This window comes from Pararge aegeria, chromosome 24 (assembly GCF_905163445.1).
Source record: "Pararge aegeria chromosome 24, ilParAegt1.1, whole genome shotgun sequence".
Classification (NCBI taxonomy): domain Eukaryota; kingdom Metazoa; phylum Arthropoda; class Insecta; order Lepidoptera; family Nymphalidae; genus Pararge; species Pararge aegeria.
The window spans coordinates 10,413,615-10,436,631 of record NC_053203.1 but is presented as its reverse complement, the minus strand read 5'-3'; the positions used below and the strand labels follow the sequence as shown (position 1 = coordinate 10,436,631).

At 33.8% G+C, this 23,017-nt stretch overlaps 1 protein-coding gene across 1 annotated transcript; it reads right to left on the bottom strand.

Moving 5' to 3' along the window:
- Positions 1 to 1,828: 1,828 nt before the first annotated feature.
- On the bottom strand, positions 1,829 to 20,028 carry LOC120634459. Its single transcript, XM_039905042.1, has 12 exons — positions 19,583 to 20,028; positions 14,677 to 15,349; positions 13,930 to 14,094; positions 13,014 to 13,131; positions 11,884 to 12,072; positions 11,164 to 11,304; positions 10,762 to 10,898; positions 9,393 to 9,532; positions 7,938 to 8,088; positions 7,044 to 7,183; positions 6,438 to 6,542; positions 1,829 to 5,347 (listed from the first exon to the last, which is right to left on the bottom strand). The coding sequence occupies exons 1-12, from the start codon at positions 19,791 to 19,793 to the stop codon at positions 4,530 to 4,532; spliced, it is 2,988 nt and encodes a 995-aa protein (XP_039760976.1). The 5' UTR covers positions 19,794 to 20,028; the 3' UTR covers positions 1,829 to 4,529.
- Positions 20,029 to 23,017: the final 2,989 nt, after the last annotated feature.

The window sequence follows — 23,017 nt, the reverse complement described above, 5'->3', positions numbered from 1 at the left end:
AATATAAATATATTTTGATAAACATAGCAGTAACACAAATAAAGTAAGTTTTGCTAAACCGTTTCAAAAAATTTGATAAAAAAAATAGGATTCAATAAAAACTCAAAATATTGTATTTTATTATGATAGAATTAAATATTTAAATAAAAAAAAACTGACAGACTAAAAATAAGTTTATTATGTAATAATGTTCAAATGAAAAAGTGACAAATCATCATTGTCTCTAACAAATTGATTGACGTAAAATACATTAATTTAGAATTTAATAATTTAACTTTGTATGAAAAATTGGCAAGTTGCAAAATTTACCATATTATTATGATATAGAAGTTGTCTTTTACAAAATTACTACAATTCTGGGGTATCACGAATCACGACTGGTATATATTTACGTTGACATTAAAAAAAAAATCAAGTCAAATATTTTGGAAAAATGCTCTCGTAGCACTCTTCAAAATAAACAGTATACATATTTAGATAGCAACACTTCTTAAATTAAGGTTTCGTTTGAGCAAACTTTTTTGGAAAGCTATATATTATAGACCATGCTGCTTTGACATGTCAGTCAACTAAATGAAAAATCATCAAATCTATTCCGAATTATTCAAAACAAAATGGTTCATTCTGTTCCCTGATACTATATGGCAAGTATAAACCAGTTAAAGTATTTTTTTCAAAGAACGAAACTTCTATTGATAATTTTGTAATTTTCAAAAAGTAACCGCACTGGTATTCAAACACTACTAAATAATTTCAATCACAGAATTTCAAACTTTCAAACCAGAACCCGCATGGTGACAGGTTTGCGACAGGCGTAAATCTTGCGATCAGGTCTGTCAAACGTCACGTTATTTATTGTATGGAAAAATGACGAGGTATAAGATTTACGTTGTCGTCACACTTCATTACGTTTGTATAAATGAGTACATATTACATGACGGCAAATTAAAACCATAATCATTTCTTAACTATTTGTAAGTGTGGTTTGATATTTTGTTAGCAGTTTCAAGATCGTACAATAAACCTTCAAATCATTTTAATTTTGCTGATTAGACTCGGAGCAATAGATCCATAATGAAATCATTCAAATTTTAAAATGCGGATTACTGCATTTGTATAATACATTTATATAGTTAGTTTATTTACATTAAATTAAATAAAAAAAGTAATATTCTAGTTTGTAAAGATAAATAAATAAGCTACAAAACGTTTTAAAATATATACCAGTACTTCAGAGCCCCCATTTCATAGAAAATATTATTATATGTATTTTTCTTTAAATATACTTCGTTCTCTAAATAAATAACTCCCAAACAGCTCTGTTCCGGGTATTTGTCGCTTAGCCGTGTAACATCAACAGGGACATAATAAATAATTTAATTATAATTAATTAAAAAAATCACAAAAAGTTACTCTAACCTTAATTAAAACTATCAATATATCTTTTTACTCTTACAACATTTCCACGTTATCTGTTACAAATATCGTCATTAAGGTTTGTAATGACGTTTTTACATAGACTCAACTGTAAATAACTACAGTTAAGTCATGTGACATGAAACTTTCAATATTCTTGGTACACATCATACACTTCAAACAACACCTTATGTCACATGACGTAAAGCGCACATTATATGATATAATTTGTTTAAGTCTGTAGAGATGATAAGGTCTGTGAAGGCCATAGCCCTCTGCCCCTGCATTTTGCCGTCTACAAAAATATTTGTATACATGCTTTCTCTATTTCAGCCTTAAGTTATGAATTTAAAAAAAATTTACTAAGAAACTCCTGTGCAAAATACCAGTTTTAGAATCTGAATATTGTCTGTTTGCTTGTCAGTCAAGGTTTTATTAACTATACTAACAATTTCACTCTATGCGCTATGCGTTATACAAGTAGCGTAAATTAATTCAGAGTTCTAACCATCCTCAGTAAACAGGCTAAACAAAAACAATTATGACATAGCTTAAAAAGGACGTCAATTATAACCCAACCAAAATTTAAATTTGTACATTTCGTACAGAGCACATAAGGGAAGTGTGAATCTACCATAAAGCATAAGTGTGGTTAATATTTTTGCAAACAATGTAAAACACAGATGTGCATATGTCACACAATATTAATATATTTGATATCACGTCAGACCAGATAACGTGAAGACGCTTTTAGTGCACGTTCATTAGAAATATGTGTGGATATTTTTAATTTATGTTCCTCTTAAAATTTATTTATTATTATTATTATTATTATTATTCATTATAAACTTCGACTTCGTTAAAACTTTTACATCACATTCAGGACGCAGTTTTAGATTTGGACAACAAAAAGGAAAGATAAAAATGTTAAAATCTTTATGCCAAATACTGGACTAATTTATAATTATACAACTTAACCATATAATAAAATACATGTCCTAAAAATATATTATATTATAATGGGGTTCAATAGCATTTTACATTGTAAAACAATCTAAGAAACCCTCATCTGTGAGACAACTTTGCTGGTGTCAGTATAGTACTAATAAGTACGATTTTAATTGATTCAACATGTATCACGCTAATGTGGTCTTGATAATACTGAAAGAATGGGCATAAAACTAAACAAAAGTAAACAAAAATCACTGGTTTAAATGATAAAAGAAAATTAGTGGGGTATAATCTAAAACTGCGTGTTCAATCATTCTTTGCTTAGCCTCTACGAGACTCTTAACCCTAGTATTTACAGGGGGTAATTAACCTACTGTACCAATTTGATACTTAGTGAGCTTTTTGAAATGTTTTGAACCTTGTGCGGTTGTAATAGAGATCAATGTTGTTTATAGTACTTATTTCAATTCTATAGACATAATATTTGTTTTAGTAAATCCAATAAGGTTTTCTTTATAATAAATCAATATTGATTGAGGATAAACTAGTTTATATCATGTATGTTGTTGATTTAGGAACATATTTGTTAATAAAAAAAAATACCATCCCTTAAAAAAGAATAACAATGTATTCTAAACATTTCAAAATCAGACAATATTGTTAATATACACAAAGCTATCACTAAACAAAAGCTAAGTTAATGGTACCGCGTTTTTTTGTCGCTCCTCTGGACATATACCCTTTTTAAATAGTTTAAAAAAAATGTCTCGCGCGTTAAGGAGAGGTGACGCTGTTTTACTAAAAACATATTTAAAACAATTTAGGTACATAATAAAGGCGCACCGTCAATAATTCTATTACCAGTACATTTTAGAACCACAATAATGCAATTTATAACGTAAAAAAAAATTAAAAGTTTTTCTAAAGGTCATTTTTAGGTATAAAATATTAATCCTTACAAAAAGGTCAGTTTATTAGGTATCTTATGTTGGTAAAACTTGCAGCATGTCATCCCGTAATATTTTTTAATATTACAGGATGTTTAGGGCTTCCCATTTATCTATGAGTAAGGTATCAGCTACAACTAGCGACGGTAGGGAAATACGCGCATTCCGTGTTAGCGCTCGGCATTTATACTTTAAAACTCACGAAAACGTGGTACCATCAGCCTCAATTGACACATATAAAAAAATCCCCTTATACTAAAGAGAATACCAAAAAAGGCTGTAATATTTCTAACAGACTAAAATAATGATTTTCAGTTATTGGACCCATATTTTTTTTGTATGTAACAAAATTTTGATTTTAAATAGGGTGGGATTTTTAAAGATATAGTACTTTTAAGTAGCTTGTGTGTGAAAGCAGGATGAGCAAAAAATTGTCTGCTTAAACTTTTTAAGCAGATTTATCTAAATCAGGCATTGTACTACTTTCTATTTGTAAATGGTCACTTAACGTTAATAATTTTCTGATATTAATAGATTGACCTTTGTTTCTCTGAATAGACACTATATAGATTGAAAATGAATGCCATAATTTATATTATCATTCACGTGAAATGGATAATTTTTTTCATTGTGTCAATCAAGTTTAGTGTAACTTTAGCATAAAACGTGATAATACTTAACCATATTACTAACCTTATATAAAAGATTCATCAATTATTGTACAAACCACCATAATTATTGTTATATTTGGCAGTAAACAAACATATATTTTAAAGACATCACTTATATTATTGTACAAGTGATGTCATCGGTTGTAAAGAAAAATATGCCAAAACTAAATCAAATCCGTCTTCAAGTTTGAGTAACACAATAATATGTTGTGCGGACCCCACATAAGGAGGTATGCGGGCCAGGGGAAGCTATTTTTTCAAACTTATTTATGTTAAGCCTTTTTAATACAACAATTTAAATCAACCTACAAATATATTTTTTTCTTTAGTTTAATATTGGCAAGATGTTCAACATATTGTAAAACTGTGTTAATGTTGTTGTTAACAAATAAGTTTTGTCTGCAATGCCACAATGGTGGGATTGGTGGTCTTGTTAATAATTAACGAAAATAATTTTAAAAACCAATGTATACCTACCCTCACAAGGTACATAAATCGCAAAAAGCGTACACTAAGCACAGACCATGTCTCTAATCACAAACAACTAATCTGGAGGCCGGTGGACCACTTGTGGTAACTTTTCACATTGCACTTTTGACTCTGTGACACTTTTCACTTCCCTCATTTCTTTCACCTCCTTCACTTCTTTATCCCTGTGCCTCTCGTATTTTTTCTCATCGGATCCCTTGTGATCCTTTTTGTAGTCTTTGTAATCTCTGGATCTATCAGATTTATGGTGTGATCTGTGTCGCGATGATGAATGCCGCCTGTGACTATCGTGTGATTTATCCGACGACCGATTAAACTTTTCTGACCTTTCCACTGTTCTATTCTCTTTTTCAGTTCTGCTTTCGGATTTGCGGTCTGTTCTGTCCGGTTTTTCTGCTCTATCAGATTTGTCAGGTTGACGAATGTCAGGTCGGTCTGTTCGATCTGTTTTATCGGATTTTTCTGATGATCTGTCGTGTTTGTCATTGGTTTTAACATCGGATTTATCTGTCCGATTATCCAAGTGCCTTTCTTTGTCGGTTCTTTCGATTTTGTCAGATTTATTTTCCTTGTCTGATGATTTAATCTCCAATTTCTCTGATCTGTCTAACTTTTCTGATGGCTTGTCTAGTTTTTCTGTTGATTTATCTACCTTTTCAGTACGGTTTTCAGATTTGTCAGTTCTGTGTCTATGTTTGTCTTTCTCTGTCTTATCTGTTCGCCTTTCTTTTTTTTCATCAGTTTTCTCTTTCGTTTGAACATCTATACTCTTTCTGTTTTCAGATATTTTCAATGCCGATTTTTCTTTGAATTTTGAGCTTAGAGCTCTCATTTCTATAACGCCGTCCTTATGTTTTGTCGATTTCTTAGTTTCTGGAAATATTAATTATTCACATTATGAGTATATTCGAAGGTATGGGTATAATGTTTTTATTTAATGTACTTTCATAGTTATGTTAAACTGAAAATAATGCACTTACAAAATTGTTTTTTTTTTTCTTTGAACTTTATTTTATGGCTTAAGTGAATATGCAATAATCGAACGTTAATTTGCTAAACAATAATTGTATTCTATTTATAGATTTTGTATCCATCCTTTATTTTTTAGCTCTTTTAAAATACTTGTTATTTATTTGTTTTTTTTTGAGATAACTTATATCTAAATTAAACAAATATTATTATTATTAAACACTGACGTCTTATCAATTGGACCGCGGGTTTCGTACAAAATTTACAAAAAAAGTGTCCTGAGTTAACCCATACATGTATAGAAACTTAATTAAAATAAAACATTTCAATTTGAATCATATCGACAACACATTACTGATAATTTTGGTTTGCAACAATCTATCACCTTACGCAGCTGCGACAAGTTTCGTGACTGGTTTTCAGATTTAATGCAAACTTAAATAATATTTATGTTTTGTTATCAAAAAAAATAGTTTAAAATGGTAAAACAATCGTTAACTTTGTGGGAAAAAAATACGCCATCAACTCAAGTTCAGCAATTTATACATGTTTTGCCATGCAGTATGCCATTTTGCACGTGTAATCTGTCAGTCAAATGAAGACTGGCGCGAAATTCATACCGTTTTTACGTTTTCATACCCATTTAGTTCGGACTTTTTTGAGCGCTGACCCGAAGTCTATTAATATATAATTATACTACGACAATACACACATCGCCATCTATCGCGTTAGCTTGTGTTATGAGTGAGTACTCATGAATATTTCTATGAATAATATACATAAGTACTTATAATATACAGATAAACACCCAGACACTGAAAAACATTCATGTTCATCAAATAAATATTTTCCAGTTGTGGGAATCGAACCCACGGCCTAGGACTCAGAAAGCAGGGTCGCTACCCGCTGCGTCAGTCGTATTTCTTATTAGGTCAGTTTTACTAAACGAAAACCCAGAAAAATCTTGTATAGAATATAAAATAAAATTATATACCAGTGTGACTGGTGATTGGTTGGCTCTGATCTGGTGGAGGACGTTCATCCGCCGGAGATGAGGCTTCTGATGATGGATAATACTGCTTCAGCCTTAGATGCCAAGCTGAGGGTAAAATAGCGATAGAAATTAAAATTTGTTGAAATATATTTCACTGCACCTCTTATACAAATTAAATCTAAAAAGAGTTAATATTATATTTTATTTTCATTAGTGGGGTTATATAACTGCATTTTTAAACTTCAATCTAAATCTATGAGGATTCCAAACATCCAAACTCGACGCGAGAAAATTATGTCTACCAATTAACTGGGCAATGAATTTGATATTTTGACAATGGTTGTATAGGAAAGTCAAAAGGGGCTGAATATTTTGATCTACTTTACTTATCTTTCGGAAATGTTATGAATTATGAGATTTTATCCTGCATAGCAACTTTTTGGGAAAAAACTACTTGACCATTTGGTTAGTAACTACACTTGTTTCAGTATGCACTTCTGCCTAAAGGTCAGTGCAGTCTCATTAGGAGAGGAGACCCCGTGTCCTGGATTGGGCCGGTAACGGGTTGATTAATGATGATGAGCGACCAAGCTTCATTAGTTTTACCTATAGAAGTAACCGCAGATACGGTCCTGAATTGATGGATAATGTTTCTAGGCAAAAAGTAGACATCATCGGAGCACAACGGTAGTCTCGAGTAGCGTACCCCTTCTCGGCGAAGTTGGTTGAGTTTCGCTTCTTCTAGCCTGAAAACATTATATTACAGTGGGTCAAAGATAGTTATCAGAGTTGACGCATAAATAATTGAAAGCCAAAACTGCAAGAAGGTTTTAAAATATCAAAATAAAAAATTACACACAAGCGGTTAATTAAGTTTAAAAAAATCTGCAGTATTTTACATATATCTGTTGTCTGTTATTTTTATGTCCAACGGAAAAAAATAGGTACTCTTCCAGAATAAAATGTACCCAAAGTCAAAGTTAAAAATGTCTTTATTCAAGTAGGCCCATAGGTGGCACTTTTGATGCGTACATAAGAATTACACGGTAGTGAGATGATGGCGATAACCACTTTCGTAAACTTAAAATTAAAGCTACGAGGGTCTCTATTCCCAGGCTGCGAGCTATATCTGTGCCAAATTTTCTATTATATTTTTATTATATAGGCATCGCCTAAATTGAATGAATAATGATTTAGGCGACCTCTTTAGGAAAAAAAACGTTTCATAAACTCTTAGGTTAGGTTAGGTATGATAACTATTGGTGAACAATTTATGTATGTCTAGCAATCTCCTTAGTTTTTGCCTTGGTCCGTGTGTATTACGGTTATTTACAAAGCCCGTAGGAACCATTTGGTCTCCTGGGACTAAAAGTAACTTATGTGACCTTTCAACTAACTTTTGGCTAGAACACAAGTAGATTGGCAGCTTAGTTGAGGGGTAAAGTTAGGCCAAACAAACACACTTTCACATTTATAATATAAGTATGGATCATAACTTACCAAGTGACACACTGTGAGATAGGTGGTTCATATAAGTCGAGCTGCAATAGTTGGACGAGTTTGTTGAAATCACCAGCGTGGAAAGCCACCACATCCTTGGTAATCCTTCCTCGGTCTGACTCGTCACCACAATGAATTGCTTTCAGAACACCTGTGAACAGAATGCCAATTCTGTTGTACAATCTCTAAGCTAAATGACCTGTCATGATCAACGATAATGCTATTTATTTTTCCTAGGTGGAATATTGTGAAATGGATTTGAGTACTAATTACTCTCAGAAAATTCAAAAAATGTTTTTAGTCTTCAAGGATTTGGTCAAAAATCTTGACATAAATTTTTGGTATTTTTGTAGATTTTTAAATATACTTTATAATTTTAATTTTAAATATATATTTAATTAATATAATTTATAATTTTAATTTTAAATATTTTCTCTTCGATTTTCCTATGGGACTGTATAAAACTGTAGTAAAATAGACGTCCCACTACTGGGCAAGGCCTCATTTCTCATAGCACAGACAGTTTAAGAACATAGACCCACCACACTGCTCCAATACTTTTATCACAAGTCGACTTCACTTTCGGGGGGCCGAGTTCTAATCCCAGCACGCACGTCTAACTTTTCCTAGTTATGTGCGATTTAAGCAATTAAAATATCACTTGCTTCAACGATGAAGAAAAACATCGTGTGGGAACCTGTATGCTTGAGTTTTCCATAATGTTTGACGGCCGATTGGCGCAGTGGGCAGCGACCCTGCTTTCTGAGTCCAAGGCCGTGGGTTCGATTCCCACAACTGGACAATATTTGTGTGTTGAACATGAATGTTTTTCAGTGTCTGGGTGTTTATTTATATATTATAAGTAATTTATGTATATTATTCATCAGTTATCTTGTACCCATAACATAAGCTACGCTTACTTTGGGACTAGATGGCGATGTTAGTATTTTCATAGTATATTTATTTATTTATATTTACAAAAAAAAAAAACGTCTTCCAGACAGTGGCGTGCATCTCGTAGAGGCATATAAGCAGTGCTTACCCTCACCTCAGGGCCTCTCAGACCCTCTTACACTTAGAGGTTTAACGAGGACTTAACGTACAGGGGGTTTAGAACTAAAGTAGGCAAACTACATAATATTTCAATTATGTTTTAATTTTGTATTGGAACTAAAAGATCTACTTCAATAAAGATTCTTCGCAATACATTTCTTTAAAATAATAAATTTTATATATTTTAAAATGCATATAAAGTACAGTCAAGACTGATTAAAAAGGTATAATATTCTTATTTCGGCATCGACGGTATCAGAGCCGTAGCTTAGTGGTAAAGTGCTCGGGCCGCGATTGTCCCGAGTCGCTGGTTCCCAATTTTTTATATGCATTTTAAAATAGAATGGACCAAACAATTTACGGCTCAACCTGGGATTTTAACCCATGGTCTTGAGAACTCACCGACAGCAGCGGTCGTGATCCGGTCAAGGCCGTGCCCCACGTGGTCTGCGTGCGCGCGCGTTCGGTCCTCGAAGAGGAACTCGCGCGCCTCGCTCCAACGCGGCAAGTACTGCAGGTTACGAAGCTCGTTCATACCCGTCCTGGATTAAATCATCATCATCATCGTCACAAAGGTCCTGAATTAAATCATAATTTCCACCGTTGGGCACCAGCCTTCTTTAGGAAAAGAGGCACTTAGAACTTTGACTCTCTCAGCAATTATAATCTATCTTGAGCAATAAAGACGACAGTCATTAACTCTTACTCATATTTACGGCCGAGGTTTTTTTATTAATAAATACAGTTTTTAAATATAAATTATAAATATACTACACATCGCCATCTAAGCCCCACAGTGCTAGCTCGTGTTATGGGTATTTATTATGTACATTTAAACACCCAGTCACTGAAAATCGTTCATGTTCATTTCAAGCTTTGGGAATCGAACCCACAGCCCTGGACTGAGAAAGCCGGGTCGCTGCCCACCGCGCCAATCGGTCGTCAATAAAAGTTGTGATTACAGTAGATAGTAGTAGTAGCACAAAGCTGCCTCGATGCTTGTTTATCCCCTGACGTAAGTACATTCTAACAAATAAAATTTAATTTTGCTATTTAGTTTGACGGCCGATTGGCGCAGTGGGCAGCGACCCTGCTTTCTGAGTCCAAGGCCGTGGGTTCGATACCCACAACTGGACAATATTTGTGTGTTGAACATGAATGTTTTTCAGTGTCTGGGTGTTTATTTATATATTATAAGTATTTATGTATATTATTCATCAGTTATCTTGTACCCATAACATAAGCTACGCTTACTTTGGGACTAGATGGCGATGTTCGTATTGTCGTGGTATATTTATTTATTTATATTTATTAGTCCTATTTTAAAATTAAAATTCAATATTTCTTTATTCATGTAGGCCTATCACAGGCACTTATGAAGCGTTCATACATATATGTTTACATAATTGTAAGTGGATGGTGATAACTTCGTTCGCCAACTTAAACCTAAAGCTACGAGGGTTCCAAACTCGTCCTGGTCTAAGAAGAGCCCACAACAAACTTACCCAGGTAAATATTTTTTTTTGTTATCACCATCTCACAGTAAATTTATATTCAGCTATGAATAAGATTTTTTTTAAATTATAATTTTAGATTTAGATCCTTAGCATTTTTAAAGTACTATTAAGTAGATCTATTCAATGTTTGGAAAGGTTGACTGGCCTCAAAGATACAGCCTTTCCTAGATAAGGGTTCACAATTCCAAACATTTATTTTGTACTGATTTAGATTTTTTTCTTATTTTTAATACGGGATAAAAATATGTTCTTACCTTCTCTTCTTGATAGGGCTCTTCCCAAGTTCAGCGGTGGGCACCAATTGTTCCCCCGGCCTGATCCACAGTATGGGTCCGTCATTTGACTCCTTGGGGTCCATTTCAACAGCTGACATCGGCCCCCAGGGCATTGTCTGATGGAAAATAAAAATATGTTTACAATTGAGTGTACATACATAACATATATCAACAAACATTATGGATTAAGATGCACAAAAGAAGTGAATATACCAGGGCGCAGAGTGGGTATGATGACACAAGAGGGCGTCATGCCATTTGCCGTGACGAAATTTACACTTATAAAAACATCTACGTACCTGGCCAGAAGTAATACGTAAATAACGACAGAAAGAAAATAAATATACAGGTTTAATTTATTTTTTTATTTTAATGTCTTACCAGATTGAGGTACGGGCACTCGGACAGCATATTCAGCATGTCCGGGAAGTAACCACCGACCTCCTCGTGCACTGTGCCCACCAGAGAGATCTGATGGAGTGGGCCACACCGAAACGTGCCCGCTGCGTAGGACTGTTGCACCTGAAACAAAATAATTTATTTTAAGTACTACTTGTAAACTTGTACTAAATACCTCACTTTACAACGTAAAGTATGTCTGTTTGTAGTGTACTCTACCACCAATTTGGAAAACCGATCCTACCAAGAAGAAACCTTCAATTCAATGATATCATTTTACAATTTAACAAGAATTAAAAAAACAAGGCTCGACTTCTACATCCACATTCCAAAAGGTGTAACAAAATTTAAAAAACGTATTTAAATTACATTACAACTAACATAAATAAGTAAGAACGCTTCTTACGCGCCTGTGATAGGTCTACATGAATAAAACCTTTTGAATTTAAATTTGAATTTAATGATTCAGTCTTTGATGGTGGCGGGCCAACCTGTTATGGAGTATGGCAGTTATTTTTAACCCACACGTTAAAGCTAGTGATATTGAGTTGCTTAAAACGCACATTACTTAGAAAAGTTGGAGGTACGTGCCGGGGTTCGAACTCGGCCCCAATGAATGACTGAGGTCCTAGTCACCTAGGCTAACACCACTTCACACTTGTCAAAACTTGTGATGGTAGTAAAAAAAAATGGTTGAGTTACCTGCTGGTAATATCTGCTGATGGTCGTGGTCTCGATATCGGAAGCGCGCGCCAACACCCCCGCCTTCACCGTCAGGGTGGGGTGTTGGTCGGATAGGTACTGCAGAAGACACGGTAGCCTCGCAGCAGCGCCGCGTACCACCCCACACACGAAGTGGGCCCAACCGTCGCTGTCCTCGGAGAATACCAGCTGTAAAATAAATTTATGATATTTATTGTGTACTACTAAACGGCTGGACAGATTTGAATGATTTTTTTGGTATGCGTTTGGGTGGCACCCTGGATGGTTTACATTCACAAATCAGCCTGACAGATGGCGCTGGGGTCACACAAATCTGATAATGAATATATACCTATACAATGAATATCAATAATACATAAATCTTATATCTTTAAACTAGCAATTCTTGCATACATATATATAATTTGAATCACGGAATCGGCTGCGACGATTTTCATGAATTTTCTTTAACAAGTTTTTTTTTAAATGCTAATCGACTGTGCCTCTCGGATTTCAAGAGGCATTCGAAAGCTTAGCTAGCTGATTAGTGAAAGATCGGTGGAAGAAAGATGAATTATGTGAAGGCGCCCTTAAGATCAGTTTCCATGTAGTACGCCGAAGGACCGACAAATTCAAATTTTTCCTTCAAATAACGTGGAGAAGAAGGAAAAGAGAGAATAGAAAGAATGTGCAAATTCCGTCGAAGTCGGATACGGGATAGATAACCACTTGAGACTAGAACGAAATTGTGATAAATGGTCATATTTACGCAACCCAAATATGAACCGAATATGATTTGTCATCATCAAAATCGCCAAATTGTACGTTCTACCTTATTGTGCTGTTGTATTAGTCATTTTCTCTGTGGTGTACAATAAAAGTGTATTAATTCATTCATTCACAAGCCCACTACAGTAGCCTTCGTATAAGATTTGCTCCTCCGCAATCTAGGAGTCTTCACTTCAAGAGTTTGTGTTATTGTTTGTATACAACAACATGGCGGATTAAAAATAAACTTATTTCAGCATTTGATAGCGCAACTCGTGAGGAAGGCTCATGGCTATTTGACAAAACTGTTATGTTCTCTATTGTATGCATTGGGCGTCCATCGGTTGGTATAAAGGACTGACCTTCAGGAACTCCTTAGCGAGCGACTCCTGCTGAGTGGGACTCAGCATATCGATGTCGTGCTGGTACAAGTAAACAACGCTGGCGCCACCGTTCGGATGTGTCTCGACGCGCATTAACCTGGTGAAAAAAAACACTGTTAGTAAACAACCCAAAACCAAAACCGTAAGTAGTAAATAATAAATAAATAATCATAATAAATGTACTACGACAATACACACATCGCCATCTAGCCCCAAAGTAAGCTTAGCTTGTGTTATGGGTACTAAGATGACTGATGAACATTTTTATGAATAATATACTTAAATACTTACAATATACATATAAACACCCAGACACTGAAGAATATTCACGTTCAATTATCTCTTAGTGCCAATATCAGCATACTTGATTAGCCCATAGTAAAATTACATATGACATAGTGTGAGTTTTATACTATTTAGTAATTCATTTGAGTGCAATTGTATAGCATTTTATAATTACCAGATGAAATCCTTAAGATCACTCAATCAGTAATATTCAAAGTTTATGTAAAATCCTATTATAATATTAAGGATTTAATGTATGATAAAAAAACTTAGATTTGTATTGCTCTAACTTCATAGCTAAACATTAACTGTAACGGTGATATGAAAAAAAACCTGGCTAAGTTTGTTGTGGGCTCTTCTTAGACCAGGGTGCGTTTCGAACCCTCCTAGCTTTAGTTTTAAGTTAACAGTTATCACCATCACCCAACATTAGTGTTAACATGTTAAATGTATGAACGCTTCATAAGTGCCTGTGATAAAGGTCTACATGAATAAAACATATTTGAATTTTGAATTTTACCTACTTATTCGATTGTGTGATAGTTACTAAAACAAATCGCACACAAGAGACCCTCACTGTCATCTCGCAGGATCTTGGACTGGAACTCACCTGTGATACTTGAGTCCCTTAAAGTCCAGGCTGTGTGCCACTGTACCCCACACCGGCCCATTTTTTTCCTTCTCCCTGCGGCACTGTACCCCGATGGAACATCGCTTGACTCGCGCCCGTCTCCTGCACTGCTGGCAGGACGAATGGCGTGACGAGTGAGATGACCTGATGATACGCAAAAATAGTAAGTAGATTGGCGATTCAACAAGGCGGATATGTAATGTTTTATGGGCGTCCGGATAAATCCCGAGCGTAACGTGGGATTTTAGCAGTAACTTACGAGCGAGGGTATTGCAACTTGGTGGATATGTATTGTTTTATAGGCGACGGGTTAAACCCAAAGCGTAACGTGGGACTTTAGAAGTAACTAACAAGCGAAGGTGATGCATCTAGAATCCTGATTGTAGATATAAATCTATAAATTAAGAAACATCCCTCAGCAACAGCAAATGTCGCGACGATGAAGTTCCTAGCTAGCTATATGTATAGGTATAGTCCAAATCAAACTTTATGACTTCTCGAACTTCGTGTGTTTCGATGCGCAGGATTCAATATACTGTATCATTCAATCAGCGTCACTGTATAGTTGACTACTTAAGAGTATTACTTATAGTTATACTCGTAAATGTACGCCATAAAGTTTGATTGTTTAATTCAGATCATAACTGCTAATGTGGGAATGAAAAATAAGTAAGGTATATTTTAGCACCAAGATAAAAAATCAAGAGAAAGCAAGCATTAACTCACCTGTCCCTCTCTCTTTCTCTATCCTTACTCCTTTCTTTTTCTCCCTCATACTTCACAATTTCCCTTTCTAACTTCACTTTAACATCGCTGACTTTCTCCTGCTCGCTTTTAACATTTCTGATAGCAGGATAAAACTGCGAAGTGACATTTTCCTGTTTCATTTTCAATGGCAACTCTAAGTTTCCGTAACACGGTAGCTCTCTTCTCGGCGTCGATTGGAACTTTATGGCTTTAACCGACATACTGAAATGGGTGGTTAAACGCCTCGATTTTGACTCCAAAAGTATGTTTGCCCTTGTGACTTTCGGGTACTTATATCTGAACATGGACCTTTGGAAGTGTGTGTTGATTATTTTTAGTTGCCTCGATACAGATGAGTATAAACGCTTTGTTATATCGTCTTGAGGTATGGTGTTTGACAACTGAGTTTGTTTCCAAGATGTGTTGATGCCTCCAAACCAATCAATGTCATTGATATTCAAATCGTCTTCTATAAATAGTAATGGGTTTCTCATCGCTCGTGTTTTATGGACAATGTGCATTGTTAACACAGATGTATCGCCAAATCCTCCAGAGTCGAATACCGGCCATATCTTGCTGTATTTCGCCGGTCGCGAGTTCTCTCCCCACACGCACAGTTCTTGACATTCACTGCTCCGTTTACGCTTTCTTCCTGTAAAGAGAAATGAAAAACAACTTTACCAGAAGAAAAATCAGAAGTAATCAGATAAGCTACCGTTATTTTTGGCCGATTGCTGGAGTTGTCGAGGAGTGTGAGAGGTTCATGAACTCATTATAAAACGTTTTCCAGGCAAATTTTTTGTTTGAAAATATATGTATAATACAATATATTTCATTACAATCAATTACTATTTCAATGCGGCTTATTGGCGCAGCACTACTGGAAAATGTTTGTGTGATCAGCATGAATATTTTTCAGTGTCTGGGTGTTTATATGTATATTGTAAGTATTTATGTATATTATTCTTAAAAATATTCATCAGTCATCCATAACACAAGCTACGCTTACTTTGGGGCTAGATGGTGATGTGTGTATTGTCATCATAGGTATGTATATTTATTTATTTATAGAATAGAATAGAACTTTATTTGCATAATACACGCTTTACATAGATGCCATTTAAATATCAATAAGTCAAAGTCAAAAATATCTTTATTCAAGTAGGCCCATAGGTGGCATTTTTGATGCGTACTTTACATGAGAATTGAGACACGGAATTACATGAGGTAGTGAGATGATGGCGATAACCATATTCGTAAACTTAAAACTAAAGTTATGAGGGTTTCAAACGCGTCCTGTTCTAAAAAGAAGCCCACAACAATCTTAGGTAGGTGTTTTTTTTGTTATCACCATCTCACATTGTCAATATAAAGGGATTAACAAAATTTATTGCCATTAGCAGGCATAAATTAATAAACATGCAAATTTTAAAAAGGTGTTAATAATAATTAGAGTAAAAAATTATGTGAGAAATATTTATGTATAAAATAAAAATGTCACAATGGTTATTGTCATATTAGAAAAAATCTTTATGGAGTAGAAATATTCTTAAGTATATTTCTTTAAGTTTTGCATAAAATGTTTTGTTGAAAGTATTTTGACATTAGATGGAAGTTTATTAAAGATTTTTATTGCAATAACTGTTTTGGCTAAATAGTTGCAGTTTATCTTTGTTCCTCAGAGATTGCAATGAATTATGTCACATTTGGATTTGAAAATATGCATATTTAAGTTAAAATACTCTTAAATGTCTAATATATCAAGGAAGCAAACTTTATAAAAGTTGGTTTGAGCAATGGATTTTTCTTATAAATTCACAAAATGTTCAAAACACATATTATCAGTTCTTAGTTGTTAAGTATGCTTTAAAAGTATTAAAAATGGGAAAAGATAACTTTTTTCATTTTTGAATTTTAGTTATTCCACCTGTTTATATTATTTTAATCTGTTATTTTAATTGTTTTAGATGGCGATAGGGAAATTTTTGTAATGTTCCAAAACAAATATTCATGTACAACCAATCTTGGTATAAAATTGAGCCACCTCCCTAAATACTGTACAAATAAATTATAGAATTATTATTAAGAATAAATAAATGCCTATTACAAAAAATGGTTGTAGTTTTCTAGAATTTGAGAATACGTTTTAAATTCAGTAATTATTTGTTACCAGAAAATACCTTTTTATACTATTCATGCCAGATTGCATTATGAACCCTCTATATTTATTTGATTATGAATAAATAATACCTTCCTAACTTTGAATGGAATCAATGTCATAAACACAAAAAGGTTTTTACTCCTACCAAACTAGAAGTAGTAAATTGAATCTAAAAATCTTCTCTATATAGGTATTTTAATTTAAGTATTATATGAACTATTACAGACACAGAGTGTACGGTCATAGTACCACAGTATTTTAATTCATTCATTACTAACATCAATAGCCTGTGTAACTTGTAATTTGATGATTACTCCAACATTGTTTTATTTGTTTCTTGAATAACTATATTGGTTAAATAAGTTACTATTTATGTTTAAATTTTATGTACTTTTTATTGTATTGTTATTTATCTCTCAGTTTAAAATTAAGTTATTTTACATAGTAACTAGTGCATGCTGTGACTACTTATAAGTGTTTTATTCATAACTCATAATACATGTATTTTTGTAGTCCTAATAAAAGTAGATACATAAGTAACAGTGCAACGGAAGGTTCCGGCTGACCAAGTATGTTGACAAGCCCAGGGGAAAGAAAAAGTAACAGTCCACTGCTGAATCAAAGGCCTTACCAACTGGAAAGTTAGCCCATAATTAGGGCAGATGGGTTGATTCGCATTACATGGTAGTAGTAACAAAAAGGATGCTACTGCATTATCCATTTCTATTCTTTGATTTAACTGACATATATACATGTATACAAAGGGTTCTATGACCTGCAATACCAGTTCATTAATAGCTTAGGGACAGATTTGATCACCTGCAGATACTTCGTCATTTTATGTTAAGACTATAGAAATATGTAATATTGATACTTTTTTGTTTAGTAAATTACACTATATTTTATACATATGAACACCATAGCAGTTTGTCTAAAAAGCCAGGGCTAGCACGGGTGGGAGATAAAAATTATATCCCCTGACATGGGTTAAAATAAATGTGCCCACCTGCTAAATTGTGAGGAAGTGGAATGTGAGGGTAGACATTTAATCATCATCACCGTAGATTGTATTAAGCGATAAGGCCGCCTTTTGTATTACTACTTCTTTCGATATGTTTCTGTTTTTGTTATATTTTAAATATGTTAATGTTGTGGTATACCAATAAAGAGTTTAATAATAATAATAATTGTATCACTACTGGTCATAGGCCTCAAATAGTTTAATAATAGTTAGTAATAGTTTTTACAGCATAGATCCAAACCAAGTTGTAGGTGGGCATAATATGTCACATGTAAGTGATAATGACTGGCTTAAACAGCTCAAAAAGACGTGAGTGTTCACACTAGTGTTACTAGTGGTCTGGATATACATTTAGATCAAGATAAAATTAATTAAAAAAAAAGAGTTGTATTCAATTATGGAAATAAAAATATTTAATACTTATTAACTAATATCTGATTACTATTAAACCTCAATGAGTAAGTAAAACTAGTAGGTTTTGTAAGTAAATTAATGTTAACTTTAAATTTAAAGTGGAATTTGAACTTTTTATTTGTCTATACTATTTAAAACAGATATTTGCAATTTTGATGGAACACCTGATGATGTATTCAATTAATATGTTATTTTACTTTTTTCACTTAAGTTCTTAGATGTGTATGCTAGATGTGAGAGGATTTAAACTACTTTATATGTTCTTGTGTATGTTTTTTGATTGATTAAAATGTGATGGCAATATAAAACCGACAATGTAGCCAAGCTATGTGTTGTGCAAATAGTATTTAGTTAGTAAGAATTGCTTGTAATTTTTTAGAATGTAAAAAATTAATTTAAATTAAATCATGCATACTAAAAAAAATATTTTTAATTATTTTAAAATTAATTCTTTTTCTATTTAATTTCCAAGATCTCATGGATTCAACTGTCTTTCAAAACGTTTGCAAAATGCACATTATAGGATCAGAGGTGGGCTATACCAACTTAAAAGTAATGGTAAGATTGTTAAGATTTAAATATAGATAAGCAAAAATGGAGTAAAAGCGATATTTCATTTGCTGACAATACCAGTGTTTTATTTCCCCGCAACAATGAAAAAGTCAGAGTACATGACTCAAAGTTAAAACACACTTTATCCTCAAATGAAATAGCCAAACTAATTCAGGTGATTAAAGTGTTGGATGAAATGCATTTTAGTTTGTACTAATATGCATATAATATGTATGTAATTATGTCATTTTCAATCTTTGTCTGATACTGATGAAGGTACTTAAAAATAATTAAAATTAAGACTTTGGAGTGGCAAAAAAACAAATATAGCAATAGTCATGTTACAAAACACACAAATTTAGTAATCAAGCTTATTGCAAGTGAAAAAATCTTGAGATAATTAGTAGAAAGTAGATTTGAATCTTCAGCAAGGTCACTCAGTGATGCAAGCCCCAGCATCTCATGTCAACAGGGGAACAACACAGAAACACAATTTCTAACACATTATGTGGACAAATAACACAATATGATGGAATTAACACCACAAATGTGCATGAAATGTTTATCAACATAAATGACCTCCATTATGATGTAAATGTGATAGGTTAACAGATTTCCCCCCAAAACAAAACATATTATACTACTATATTATAATACTATTGCCATGAATTGTTCAAAACAAAAGTGTATCAGTAGTTTTCTAGCTGATAACTAAACGAGTGTTGGTTATTTCTTACCTTTGGAATCAACAGTGGATGCGTGTTTCAAATTAGTTGGCACACTTGGATCGTATCCCAATTTCGAAAGTTTTCGATAATCGTGTGTCACTCGACGACGCTTGGAACCCTCGCCGGTTTCCGTGTCGCTGCACGCATTACTGGAATCGTCCGCGAAATCACCATTTTCGTCAACTTTTACGTGGGATTCCATGGAATCGTCCGACGCCATTGTTTCACGGCAAAAGGTGAAACGTCGACTATTTAAGCACTAATCGTCAATGAAACATCAATGGTAGCTAATAAATTGTTACTACTGACACGATAACATTTTAAATGACACAGTGAGATTAGAAACACACTGTTATCGAATAAAAAACAACTTGAGACGCCATTTACTTTCCTGCCTAGTACTTTTTTTTGTTGAGTTTTTTTTTTACGATCGTTGTGCTGCCTACATTTCATGCAAAGGAACGTCTTTATACAGCCACGTAGAAAGTGTCGAAATAGAATAAGTTGAATGTTAATTTATGATAGAATTACAAAATTAAAAATAAAATAATTATAAGAAACAGAAAATGATTTAGTTCGGTTAATTAAAACAATTTCTGAAAGATTTTGTTTCCATCTGGCGTTATAAACGCGGTGTTAGATTTCATAGTAGTGTTACAAACTATCGCTAGATGTCAGACTTATCAAATCTTTGAAAATGAAACTAAAAAAATGTACTTATTTAAATTAAAAATATATTAGTTATACTATTTCAGTTCAATTAAAAATATATTATTTACACCATTTCAGTTAAATTAAAAATTACTAGTGCGATTTAAAAGTTTCAGCTGGCATCTAGCGTGCAGTGACACTTAGTTTGCAGCTAGGCATGCCAATCGGCAATCATGCCGCCAGTGTGGCGTCGAGGTAGTTTGATTATATATCATTAGATGGCGCAATGGTTCACTTTTTAAAGTAAAATACTTATTATGGCTTCAAAGTCAATTTTTTTATTTTAGCACTATTAATTAAGTGTCCGCTACTAATTTTGATCCAAGTACTTTAAATATTACCTTGATGCATTTTCCACACACAATGAAAAGTTTATTTGGAAAAGATCAGATCATATTTCGATCCTCAGAATATTTGCTATTCTAGATTCGAACGTTGAAAATATTTGTTGTTGCTTTAGTAAAAATGTCTAGTAGGTACCTAGTTGAAACAGGTTTCTATCATTGTCTTTCGCGTTCTCCTTCAAAAAAACCGCCACGCATAAACATAGGACGTGCCAAATTAGTAAAACATGTGTGTCATTTTGCTTTATAGCTATTTGCTTTAAAACAACAACGTAGGGTTGCCACTAAACTAAAGAAAAAATATGATAAGGAAGGACTCTCTACGTAGCTATCACACTTGTTCCTACGGCTTATTTGAAGTTATACCTACTTCTTTTGGCGCGTTAGTGAAAAATGATGAGAGTTTATGATGCGCGCGCAGACCGTCCAAAAAAACCGACACCCTGAAGCTAACTACCTATATTGACAGTGCACAATTTATGTCAAAGTCTGCGGGCTCATTCCGTTGATTTAATTAACTCAATTGTACAAAAATCTGAAATTTTAATGTCGAGTGAAATTTGGTTTTCCGCTAATGGGTCTATTAGTATGCCAAATTTAATTTAGTTTATTATTTCCATTACTCTAATTGTGTAGAAATAATATTTTTGTGAAATTGAAATATAGGTATCTTATTTAACTAGATTATGCGTTTTAATAAAACTTTCAATCTATTAAATACTTTTTTTTTTTACAAACGTAGAATAAGACGAAAGATAAAATTATTGAATAGTTTTTTTATCTTGTATAACTTCTACCGCGTGTTCATAGTTGTTTTTTTTTGTTTTCCTTCTGGATTTACAGATCAGCCAATGTCAGGTGTCTGTTCCTACAGCTTATGATGGAAAACTTTTTTTGTTTATACTTCATAGACTTGCGTTTGACAACTATCATGCCTGATGTAAAGCCATGATGCGGTCTAGAGCGCGCTTGCCTAGAAAATACCTATTTACTTTTGCCTTGAAGGCATTCAAGTTGTATGAATCAGGAAACACCAATGAAAAGCGCTTCGTGCGTGTTGTCTGTATGTCAACTACATAAGGATGTTCCGTTCACGACGTCTCGCTGTTAGTTTAGGTTTGTACGATTCATCGTACTGTTTTGGCAGTACGAAAAGGGAGAAGGAGGTTTGTACGGTGCTAGTTGAACGCCAGTTTCAACTTAGGATTCCTGTACTGCCTCGAAACGCCTGACCAGAAACAGAACTACGAGTATAATATGCATACAAGCTGATAGCTTCCCCACCGCAATAAAAAAAAATGAATAAAATCATCACAACCCAAAAAAAACAATTGGAAATCATTTAATAAAATTGCGAAACGTAAAATTAGTGATGTTACAGAAAGATGATAGAGCTAAGAAAAAGTTGTTTAAGGTCATTTCAAGGCATGCCAATTTTAACATAAAAAGTTTAAAGTAAATATTTAGATATTCTGCGATCTTTATTCTTCTTCTATATCTTTATCCTGACAGAAATAGCAGTTGGCTCAACCGCCATAAACAATACTTTTCAGGGCATGCTATTGACACCTTATAAAGACGTCCGCTCTCGCTCTGTGTCGTAGGTGTTAACATAACCTTGCCTGTAGCAACGCACTTCAGACATGAATACATTAATGCTGCTTAGCGGCAGTAAAAATAAAAAAAAAACCATGATATTATTTATAAGTGAAAACTCAAAACCTAAATAAAGAAACTTTATCATTTCAACCAATGGACATCAATAACATAGGTATTTTGTAGACAGTTCCAAATGATAAAGAAACATCATCATTTCAACCAATGGACATAAATAACATAGGTATTTTGTAGAGTTCCAAATGATACGGTCTTGTGCCGCTTGGATGCTGCCTGCGACTCGCTTGATGTCATCAGTCCACCTCGTCGGGGTTCTACCAACGCTGTGTACCTACAAAGCTTATGATTTCATTGATAGTCTAAAAGTGACAACCCTAATTGCAACTCGCAAATAAAAATTCAACATATCAACACGTATTTAAGTATTCATTGTTACTATTTTTTTTTAGAGTTCTGTGGCTCAGTGTCATGTTATTATTAGTATTATATCAACCCATTACCGGCCCACTACAAGGCACGGGTCTCCTGCCACAATGCTTTGTCCGGATTGATGGACTCCACTGCTGAAAATCTCGAAGAAAATGTAAAAACTCACTTTAAAAAAGTACGGCGGCCTCTCGGCCTGTTCGGATACTGACGGGCAGACAAAAATTAAAGAAAATACAGTTTTGCCTTCAGCAGAGCGCCATCGAAATTTTTGAAGTTATACTTCTTTTGGCGCGATGGAGAAAAATGATGAGAGTCAATTTTTACGATGCGCGCGCACACCGAC